Source organism: Trifolium pratense, linkage group LG2, assembly GCF_020283565.1.
Source record: "Trifolium pratense cultivar HEN17-A07 linkage group LG2, ARS_RC_1.1, whole genome shotgun sequence".
NCBI lineage: Eukaryota > Viridiplantae > Streptophyta > Magnoliopsida > Fabales > Fabaceae > Trifolium > Trifolium pratense.
Window position 1 is genome coordinate 5,079,373 of NC_060060.1, and position 11,849 is coordinate 5,091,221.

General features: G+C 30.7%; 1 protein-coding gene across 1 annotated transcript; it reads right to left on the reverse strand.

The window, feature by feature from the left end:
• Positions 1-2,482: 2,482 nt before the first annotated feature.
• LOC123906501 lies at positions 2,483-6,489 on the reverse strand. The gene is made up of 4 exons (XM_045956426.1): positions 6,027-6,489; positions 4,628-4,681; positions 3,621-3,680; positions 2,483-2,801 (listed from the first exon to the last, which is right to left on the reverse strand). Exons 1-4 carry the CDS (start codon positions 6,306-6,308, stop codon positions 2,667-2,669), a joined length of 531 nt encoding a protein of 176 aa, XP_045812382.1. The 5' UTR covers positions 6,309-6,489; the 3' UTR covers positions 2,483-2,666.
• Positions 6,490-11,849: the final 5,360 nt, after the last annotated feature.

Here is an 11,849-nt window from a genome sequence, read left to right on the forward strand (position 1 = left end):
TTTTGTGTCATATAGAAATAAAAATTGACTTTTTAAATTTGTTGAAAAAAAGATATATCTAATATTCTAATCTAAATATAAACTAGTAGTTACTAGATACATCACTTTTTTAAAATATCAAATATTTTTTATAAAATTGGAGTAAGTACTGTACATATTTTGGGATAAGGGAAGAGTACTAGTTGCAGAATGTTAACAGCTCATAATGGCAAAGAAAAAGGAGGGCCAAACCGAGGCTGTCATGATACTGGTGACTTTACCCTTTAATTTAAGTCAACATTATGACGAGAAAACAGCATCAAATGGGTTGCAGCAGAGATCACAATTATCATCATTTATCACTGGAGTCAGAGTTAGTGTGAGTGAGTGAGTGAGTACAATCTTGTCATGATATTTGTGCATGCATCTTCCAACTTGTACACTTGCGTTGCATTTCTTCCATAGTTTGTCTGTTTCTTTTGTAGAGAATATCAGCTGGAGACAGTCATGCCAAAAACAACATACAAACACATAATTTCTTTTTCTCTACATTATTATTATTATTATTATAATATTTTGGCTCTGTTTAATATAAAAATGCTCGTGGATAACTGATAAGCTAACTTACTGATGATAGATTTGTAGTGAATGAGTTAACTGTTTGAATTTGTAGTGTTTAGTTAAAAATATTTGGTTTATGTTTTTGCCACTTCTATTTCTCTAAGTTCAATTAAGCCTTGCTAGAAGATAATCTGATTCTCCTAAATTAGTTGATCCTTTGATTGTACGAGATTCAAAAATGATTAAAACATTATTAAACATATTTATTATATTATCAATTAATATGAGTGAAAATTATAAAATGTATTTCAAGTGCACAACCAAGTTTATGGTGTATAAGTCAAACAAATTTTATGTGTACAAACTTGTTTTCACACTAAATTAACAAATTTCACTATTGATTTTTTGAATCAAATGAAATCTAATGTGCCATATTAATCTATAGTGATACTTATTATAAAACTAGTTTAAGTTTGGTTAAGAAAATCAAAGAAGCTCTACCAAAATGTAAAATGGGACCAAATTAGGCACAACTATTAAGAATATCATGAATTCCACAACTAAATAATATCCTTTTCAATTTCCATGCTTCAGCTTCACATGCGAAAGAACTTCCATAACGCAACAAGGTTTGAGTTCAAATGAAATTTCTTTTATCGTCTCTTAAAAACATTCCGGCTCCATAACAATCACATTGAACACTCAGATGTGACCAATTAAAATCAAAGCAAGCTCTATATATAGACATCAAAAACAAAAATTTGAAATAATTCAAACTTATGTGACTTAAAAATTACCACACCATTCACCAAAAAAAAAAAGAGCACACCATGAAAGTTCAAGCTAAGTTAATTATTTGGTTGGCATAAGTTGTCTGCCCCCAATCCCAATGGCCAATTTGATCTTTTCTTTCTTTGAATCGAATCCTAAGATGCCTAGTTGCCAATATTTACTTAGCATGCTGACAACATCTCCATAGACCATAGGATTCCCCATACTTATGGGGGAGAAAAAAAATTGTTCTTAATTGGAGTAGGTTGATCTATTTATTTAGTAGTAACCTAGCACTGTAGCACATGTAAATAAAATTAAGGGATACCCTTTATCAGGAAAAAAAGGTCATTCTTGAGCTGATCCAATGACTATTGCCAGCAAAGCAAGATCACAAAGTGATGGAACCATGGTACAAATTCTTGAGTTTTGTTTGGACCCTAGTAGGTATGTATGATGACAACTTAAAATACATATTATATTAATTACCAAAAATAATTTGTAATAATAGAAAAATTTGTATTTGCTCTATATTATAAATATAGTTCAGTTGTTAGCTATATGATAATTTGAAAGCTGGTTTGCTGGGATTTAAATTAGAATCTAAAATTTATCATTTTTTTTCATATTTAAAGTGTGCGAATCTAACAACTATAATACTTGACGGAAAACAAAATTTAATAAAAAAAAAGTACTTATTAATCAAAAACATTGATATAATTGTGGGCCTAAGCCCACTCTTATTTAATAAATTTAAATTCTGCTTTAAATATCAATTTTTGGAAGTGAGTACTATAGTAGTAGGTATGATAATTAAATCTGAATTTTGTGGCCTCATTCAACAATAAATGGTATGCCAATGATACACAATATTAGGAACAATCAGCTATGATTCCACTAATCATAATTTCAACAATGATGGGCACATTACTTGCAAAAGTTGCTGGTAATTAATTACAAGTAGTTGAAGTTCTCGTAACAAAAGCAATGGTTATCAGAATCTTTCAACACTTTGGTTTAGAGGAAAAAAAGAGGGAGGAAGGAAAATTACGATATCCAATGAATGAATTTAGACTAAAGTTAGTCCAAATTCGTTCATTGATTTCCGTAATTTTCTTTCCACTCAAACAAACGGTCTAAAAACATCCCTAACGGAGAAGCTTACACATACTTAGAAAATGAACAAGGCTTTTACTAATGCTCTTATAAGTGAAAGCTTTTATCATCTTTCAATTTTTTCAAGAAATAATAATACTAATGATGATGATGATGACAACAGATTAATCATTCTTAGTCTTTAATCAGGAAAATTTGAACAGATTAATCATTCTTAGTCTTACACTAACAGATTTAATCTAGGCAACTGCTCCAACATTTTCATCATCATTAAAACTCAGATTTAATGTCTGTAATTTGAAGCCTAAACCTTGTATGGTTTCTACCAGACTAGAAGCCACTCCTGTAGCTTGGATTGTTGTCTGCTTTTCCAACTGAACATGATAAGCACAAAAAGTCATTAACCATACTTAAGTAAAAATCAAACTCATAGCATAAAGTTAACTACAACAAGATATTAAATTGTGTGTTTCATTTTATCACTTCAATTACAAGATAATGATTCAGATTAAATCTACTTTAGTTCATTCATATACATAGCTAATGACACCATTGGAATTAATGGAAACAATATATGACATATCTATAAGCTATTTTCGACTTGTTTCCATAAGTTATCTAGGATAACTTTAACTTAAAATAATAGTTTATAACATATATGAAAACAGTTTGATGTTTTTTATCTTGTGATAAAAATAGCTTAAAAAATCTATATTTATCATTTCCTACTCAAAATTTTCACTACTCATAAACCAAAGCATAAAAATTCAATCACAAAAAACACCGAAGTTTTCTCTCCTCAAACCTTAATCTCACATCCTCCAAATCCTTCAAAATTATCAAAGTTCTACTAGTTTTCATTTTTAACTCGAGCTTTTAAAATCATCTTATATCTCAAATCATCGCATATTCTCACTTATTTGGATAGAAAATGAGAATTTAAGGGTTTTATTAGAAGAAAAATGATAGTAGGATTAGATTTGCAAAATTTGAAAAACAGAGGGACTTGATTAACTGAAGAATTTTAGAACCAAAATCGATATAGTCCAAATTAGAGGGATTACAAAAGCAATTAAGCCTAATTATTAAGATTCGTTCTTGAAAATTTCAATCACATAAGAATGCAGTAAAAAACAGTTTAACCTTCAAATACAAAGGTTAAACTATTGTATTAAAGAAGTTAAAGTATATACCTCTACAGTTGCGAGTCCCTCGTATACATTAACCTTCAAATTTTTAACACCCTCGGTCTCCTGTCAAAATAAAATTATACACAATAGAGCATTGTTAATATGGAAATCTTAGGATCATTAAGCCACAATTTTTAAAAACAGTAACAAAAAAGAACATAGAAATACGACAATCAAAGAAATGAGTCAATGACCATTGACCAACAAATGTTTCATACAATAGAACTAGAATTTATAGCCTTATATTCATAAATAAATCCTTAACACAGCGCATATATTAACAATGTTTGTTCATAGCTAGACAACGAAAGATACTCCCCCTTAGTTCACTTTCATCGAAGAAAGCAGTATTTGGTACTGACAAATCTACATGACAAGTTTACTCGCAAGAACAAAATGATTTGATATATTATATAACAATCATGTTCCTTTATATTATAGTAAGTGAATGTTTAGTTCCACTTTTAAAGGGTTCAAAATTGATTATAGCAGGTAAAATTAATATTGACATGTTTGGATGTTATCAGCTAGAATTGAGTTTGCCTACAAAAGTGATTCTAACTTGAAGCTAGAATTTGGAGCTTGTGCCTCTAGAATTTATTTTAAGCCTGAATTTTTTTGTTCAACTGACTTTTATATGAATTTATCGAAACATAAATCACTTTACATTCAACTCACTTTTAGACAGCATCAACTTTACAAAATCAATTTTTGTCATTACAGATCCAAATACGAGCTAAGAATAATGTTCCTTTAAACTATATTTGAACTCAGATGTACAAGATTAAGTCTGAATACATAAACGTTTGGTATCTTACTCTTACCCTCTAGCATCAACAATAAACTAAAGGCAACAAGCCATATTTAACAAAGAACTCAGAACAAGATAACAATATGGATGGAAATGTGAAGAAACAACGCCTAAAAAAGAAATATTTGCATCAACTTTATAATCACATTGAAGTGACTGAACAAGGGGAAACATAGATTAAGAAAGTTTATAGAGCTACCTGTAAAGCTTTGGTCAACGGCGGCACAGATAATTCATTCAATGTACCCTCTGCCTTCATACACATATGAAAGTAGAAAGTTAGTTCGGTTTCAAGAAAAGTAATACAATTATACATGGCGGGGTCCTTGTTGCAGAATCATTTAAAAACAAATTATACGATAGTTAGTGACTCAAAGGCCATTTGTTAAACAATATGTGTTGGTCCGAATAGAAGAAGCTCAAACCGTTCAAGCATGTAATTTTAAGTTTGATTCTTAAATCTAACTGTATAGAGAATCTTAGAATTTGAGTTTGGCCTAACTCTTACTCCCACTTATAAACACACTTTCAAACCTGTAATACATCCAATGTGGAACTCTCAACATACCCTCCTCGCGTCCAGAACTGGACTTTTACGGTGTGACTCAAGTGGTTCGATACTAGGTGGCCTAACTGATCTTGAATAGGCTCTAATACCATCTTAGGATTTGGGTTTGGTCTAACTCAACCGTGCAAAACTAGCTTTTTCAGGATCATATCTCATCCAAAAAATGTCCATTTATTAAGTTGCTCATCTACATTAAAACGTGGACATGTGAAACACTGAATAGTGAGAATAAAAATGTAAGCCCATGATAGTAGTAGGACATTGATTAGGGTAAATTTATTGAGTAAACTCTCAATTATGTGCTTGAAAGATATAATCTGGGTCATATGAATATCTAAAACATGACAATTACGTATACAGGTCCTTAAATATGCATTTCCTCATTCAAATTAGTCCTCAACATTATTCATTCTAAGGATAATCAGACCAATGAAATGCATACTTAAAGGACTTATATGGTAACTTTCATCTTTCTAAGACTAATATGATCCTCATTGAGAGACTAAATTTGACTATGTACCCAAATTAATTTGACTAAGTTCACCCTGCATTCACAAACCCTACTACTCCACAACCTGTACCATTAAGAATGGTAATCGAAAATTGCGAACTGTAAGGGAAGCCATAACCTTCATCAATCTTAAAAATCAATACATCAACACCAAAATTCCACAGTAACCACCATCATATCTTCAACAAGTAAATCCCATTTCATCCCTATTCTAACTTCATGTCATAACCTACATAATTTAGAACCCCCAATTGCAAGAAATGACTTAAACTTCAGTCCAAATATCAAACAAAGAACAAAAATTAGCATTTAGGCATTGCAAAACAATGAATTTTTTCACATGGGCATTGCATAAAATCAAATATTTTCACATGGGAATTGCAAAAAAATCAAGTTTTTTTCAAATGGGAATTGCAAAAAATCAAAAAATTTCAAATGGGAATTTAAAAAAATCAAATTTATTTCACAAGGGTATTTCAAAAAAAGGATTCTAGTAGGGTGATTCAATGGTGTTTATACCTGAAAGAGCATGGTGAGAGTGTCTGATGGAGAAATAGGAACAACAACAACAGGTTGTTGTTCAATCTCAGTAACAACTTGTTGTTGTTGAGTTTCATCTTCCACTGCCTTAGCTACAAATAAGCTACGGTTCTTCTTAATTGAGAGTGGCTTGAAAGGTGAAATGCGAGGATAGCATGGAAAAGTGCAAAATGGAAGAGAATGAGAAGAAGAAGAAGAAGAAGCAGAAGAAGAAGAGAGACGAATTGAGTGAAGAGATGAAGATGAAATTAGTGTGGCCATTTTTTATCGAGAAACAGTGTCAATTGGTTTGTTTTGGTAGCTTTCGAAGAATTTCCCACTTGACACCCTATCTATCTATCTATCTATCTATCTATCTATCTATCTATCCAATCCAAAGTTCTTCACAAAAACATCAAAATATTGGGATTTGTAGACTTCAGCTTTTACAATGCACAAAATACAAATCATGAATAAAATTATAATAATGTACAAATTTATAAAATTTACTAGTGAATTAAAGTTTAATGAAATGATGTGACTAAATTAGTTTATATTTAAATTTTTTTAATTGTATGTGGGCCCAAATATTTTTTATTTACGTTTGTGTCTTTGTTAATTTGGGGTTGTGCCCAGAGGAACACTTACTTAGACACAACACCACATAATAGGTGTTGGGCACACATACATATTTTAAAAAAATTAAAAAATGATTAATTTATTAAATATTTATTTATGTGGTGTATGTCAAAATTTTATTGAATGTGCCCAAATATCATGCATTGGGTCTGTGTCCAAGGAAAACTTTCTCTATATAATATCTCTACTATAAAAAATTTCGTTCTTTCAACATTCATTCTTTTCATCTCAACGTATTCACTCACTTCAATCTTCTTCTACACTTTTTTCTTCAACACATTATTTTTTTTTAAGAGTGATGTTAACTTGTGCCCTAAGGGCACATGTTAAGCTACCTAAGAATAGAAATATAGCATTTGTTGATGCAGAAAATTTAATGTTTAGAGAATTGAATATATCACAAGTTCAATAAATTATTTCCACATTTATCTTCTTAACATATGCCCTTAACATTCTCCTTTTTTTAAACTAAAAGTATCATCTGCATGCAACTACAGAAACTAATCCCCTTAAGATAACTGAAATCCATTTAAGGGATTGACTTCTCCCAACAAATACTTCTCCATACGCACCGGCCAGGGATCTAACCCAGGACCAAATAGTTAAGGGACTTAAGTATCTATCACTTGTGTCACACTATGTTGGTAACACATTCATATTTTACTTCACAATTTTTTCCTTTTATTTTTCAACATTCGTTCATCATACCTTTTAAAAAAAAAAAATTCGTTCATCATACTCCCCACTTTTTTCTTTAAACACTTTCTTTAATATTCATTCAAAAATCTATTTCAACACATTATTTCTACATTCACATATTATCTATTTTCTTTATCTATTTTAACATATTCACCTTTTATCTTCTTCAATATATTCAATCTTTTAATTTTCAAACATGCACATAACAATATAATAACATCCCATTGTAAAAAAATTTAATAATAATAACATCCAAACATCATAGCATCATTATTTTAATTCCCTAAGAATATAGTCATTGGTGGGCACGTAGTGGCATATTCAAGTAAAACCTTTGACATGCAGTTAAATTGCGCTAGAGGCTTCCAAAAATAGTTGCCAATAATTTTCAATAAGTAAATTATCTTCTTCAACTTGACCGGACACAAAAATTTAAGATATAATTTTTTTTTTGGTTACCAAGAATATATATCAATTGAAATAAAAAAAACCAAGCACAAACAAGATATACTTTGTGGTTTTAAAGCAGCTTTGGTTGCAAGTACGCAATTCTCATTTATTTGAAAATCAAAGAATCAAACTAAATGTTTCCTTAACCGCCTTGCACTTCCAGCTGGACCCGTTTCACCTGAAATGACCCGACCCGGCCAAACCGAAACACACGGGTCGGTCGGTCGGTTTCAAACGGTTTGCACGGGTTTGTCCACACCTACGTAACACTATATAATTAGAAAACATTTTTCTAGGTTCATTGTATAATTAATATAATTGGTATACCTAGAAAGATAATTTTTGCTTACAATGTTCCAAAGAATTCTTGTTTAATAAAAAAAAATCTATATGGAACTGAGAAAAGTCTTAAGGTCTAACCTTCGAGAAAGGTGGCACGATTTTCTTTAAGATTAGCTGCATTGTTATTTTTCTTAAACATTTACACATAAAAAGAAAATGATGTTATTTATTAACGGTCAGATAAAACTATAAGGAGTTATTGTCAAAAATAAATAAATATAAGGAGTTATAATCGAATAGAAATAAAAAAGAGTTTCAGCTGAACGTAAATATTCATATAATTAGGAGCCTAATGCAATTTGTGTGAGTGATCAAGAACAATATAGCTAAGATTTGGCATGCCATTTCAACACAAAATCAAGACACAAAGTTGACATGTATTTATTATAGTAGACAAGTATGCAAAATAAAAAATAATAAGAGAAGGGTTGGATATGAATTCGAATGGGAAGAATCTTGAATATATAAGAGAGGTGATTCAAAGCCACTATATTTGGTCTAGTGGTGAGGGGTTTGGTAGTATGTTATAACTTATAGGTCCTGTGTTCGATTCTCAGCTCATTGTAAACAAAAAAAAAAGTGATTCATGAACCGAATGTCTTAAAGTTTTGGATGGAGATATATTGTTTTCATCTCTTCGGTGTTGACTCATTGTTTCTTCCGACGCTTCCCTAACTCCTACAAGTGGTATCAGAACCGTGGTTTGCCTTGATCAGAGAGCGAGAATGTATTCTGATATTGAAACAACTATAAGAGAAAACTCACACTTGAGGAAAGATTGTTGGGTTTCAAGTATTAATGATTAGGCAAATGCTAAATAGTGCCCCCGGGGCATTCTTTAAGCCCTTAAATAGTAAGCTTTTTATAGAATTTTTATCGGAATGCGTAAAGTCAATGCATTGGAAATTGTAATGTTTAACTCTTTGAATAAAAAGTTTCTTTAAATGGAATGCTTAAAGAGTGCCCCGGGGGCACTCGTTAGCAAGACCCTAATGATTAAGTTTTACATCAACTATATGTCCCTCTCTTATATTCATGAAACATTGGTACATTGTTTCTTCCTACCCTCTCCCTATAACTCCCCAACGCAAAATGATTCCCAAATTCCAATGCAATTATTTTCAACTCAACAAAGCAATACCCAATTGAGACGAGGAAACTTAAACTTAATAAACCAATACCTTAGGAATTAGATTGATGGAGAATGACTGAAAACTTTTCCTCAACCTGATTGCCTCAAGACATAAGTCTTGCATGTCGACTGTTTGCCAAGGTTTCCCGAACTGTTGCAAAACCAATAACATATGTTGGTAAATTGTTTTAAGAAAGAAAAATGTATAGAAAAGAAATTAAAAGTAACAATGGGTACATTTTAACAATATCTAACCAATTAGGAAGAATATAAACAAAATGAATCCAAAGGAGCCTTTCTTTTTTGGGGTAGGGGATAGGTTCCTTAGGTTGTTGTTAATGTATATATTATGTTAACAATTGGATTGTGTTTTCTTTTATCAATATTTAAATGCAATTTTAATTTTACCAAAAATATATCAATCAAATAATAATCTATACCTATATAAAAATAAAAATGATACAAAAAAATTGATTAAACTAGCCATAACGTATAAAGACATGTTTTTTTATTTTTTCTTCTTTTGAACAACAAATTTATTAACAAATTCACCAAAACATAAGACATTTTTTTTACATAAATTTGCATAGTAGACACAGACAGGCGCAGAACATGCCATATCGGACCGCTAGTAATAATAAAACACCTGATCGATAACAAACTTTGAATCACCTACGACAGTAATGTGCTTAAATCCTTTCATGATCACTTGTTTCATACTCAAAATTAGAGCTCGATATTCCACAATCTCTTTTGTTTGATGCTCCAGTCTTTCGTTTGTTTGATTCTTGATCCCTTCACGGAATCCACAACACTACATAGAAACATAAGTGTTGGCTATATTTTGTGGGTCATGTTAAACAGTGCACTCGGTGCACGTGTTAAGCATACAAAAAATACAAATAAACATAAAGTTAATGTTGATAAAACCAACTTTTTACACTTTCAATGTATTGAATGCACGAGTTTCAAGACAAAATTCTCTTATTTATATGCTTAATCAGTCCAGTAATGTTTACACAATGAGATGATTATGTTAACCAATATGTTATAAAGGAATCAACATTCACTCTATTTATTTCTAATGATATTTTGAATTCTCTTGAAGCATTCACATTGCTCATACATACTATTTATCTTATCTACTATAAAGTCGAAAATTACATATATAAAATCGAAAACTTAAGAATAGAATATGAATCATGTGGTTTGGGGTTTCAAAACTCAAAATCAAAAATTGCATAAACTCAAATGTAACAAAAAGTAAGCATTAGCAAACAATGGTACCACTTAGTCTGCAAACTCACTAAATCATAGTTTTGACACTTTCAAGGGAAAGGGAAAGGGATAGATAGACAGATATACAAACCAACAAACATAAATGTTAGGCAGAAATGTAACATAAGTTTTAGGCAGTAGTGATAACATAACTTTTCTAATTAACTCTAAGCAGTAGTGATAACTAATTAACTGGTGTGGTGCTAGGGATGATCAACAATTCTGTAAGGTTAGAAGTTGTTGACCAACTGCAAAAGTTTAAGGAGACAAATCAATATATAACAGTTGAAACTAATATTTGAAAAACACAATTAACTTATAATTTGATGTACAAGTGAAGAAGAGAAAGAAAAATTAAAGAGCATTTAACCTCTGAGATATCTGATCGCCTCATCTACATCAAGACTAAAACAAGTTAATAAGATTATATTATACCTTAGCAAGGGAGAATGTGTTAAAAAATTTCTTCATCTTCAAAACTTGAAGGCATAGTTCCATTTCTCTTTCCATTTCCCACATACCGGTAGAATGTGTCTCCCATGGTCTAGCAATGTCATTGACAACAAAGTTTGACTCCCCAAAAACGCTAACATTCTTAAACTCATTTTTTATCGCATATTCCAAGCCGAAGATTAGGGCTTTGTATTCAGCATTTTTGCCTTGTACCTGGAAACTTCCTTCATTTTGCACATTTTTCCTTAAACGCCAGATATTATTATCTTGTTCTGAAAAGATCATAACCCCTAAACCAGTCCCATTAGGTGTGACAATACCCTTGAAGGCAATCATAAAAGAAGGTTCCAATTTTGTCATCAAGTTCACTTCTTCCACCACTTCATTTGCTTCCTATCAATAAACAGCAAAAAAGAATCGTTAACAAAACAAATCATGCTAACAGAACAAACAAAACCAAGAGATAAGAAAAAGAACAAATTTTTACCAAACAATCAGTAATGTTTACATAAACAAAACCATGAGATAAAAAAAAAAGAACAAATTTTTACTAAAAAATCAGTAATGTTTACACAAACATTCATGACATTTTTAGGAAGAAAAAAAGAAAAGAAAGAGTGAATAGCATAAAATTTACAGTGTGTGTTGTTGAAACAAGTCATGCTAACAAAACAAATAAAACCATGAGATAAGAAAAAGAATAAATTTTTACCAATAAGTAATGTTTACACAAACAAAACCATAAGATAAGAAAAAGAACAAATTTTTACCAAATCAGTAATGTTTTAAACAAACAAAACCATGAGATAAGAAAAAGAACAAATTCTTAC

Coding starts and splice junctions, on each gene's coding strand:
- LOC123906501 (XM_045956426.1), bottom strand. CDS start 6,308: ATGGCCACACTAATTTCATCTTCATCTCTTCACTCAATTCGTCTCTCT. Junction 4,682..6,026: donor CTCTCACCATGCTCTTTCAG/GTATAAACACCA, acceptor ATGTGTATGAAG/GCAGAGGGTACATTGAATGA. Junction 3,681..4,627: donor CGTTGACCAAAGCTTTACAG/GTAGCTCTATAA, acceptor TTATTTTGACAG/GAGACCGAGGGTGTTAAAAA.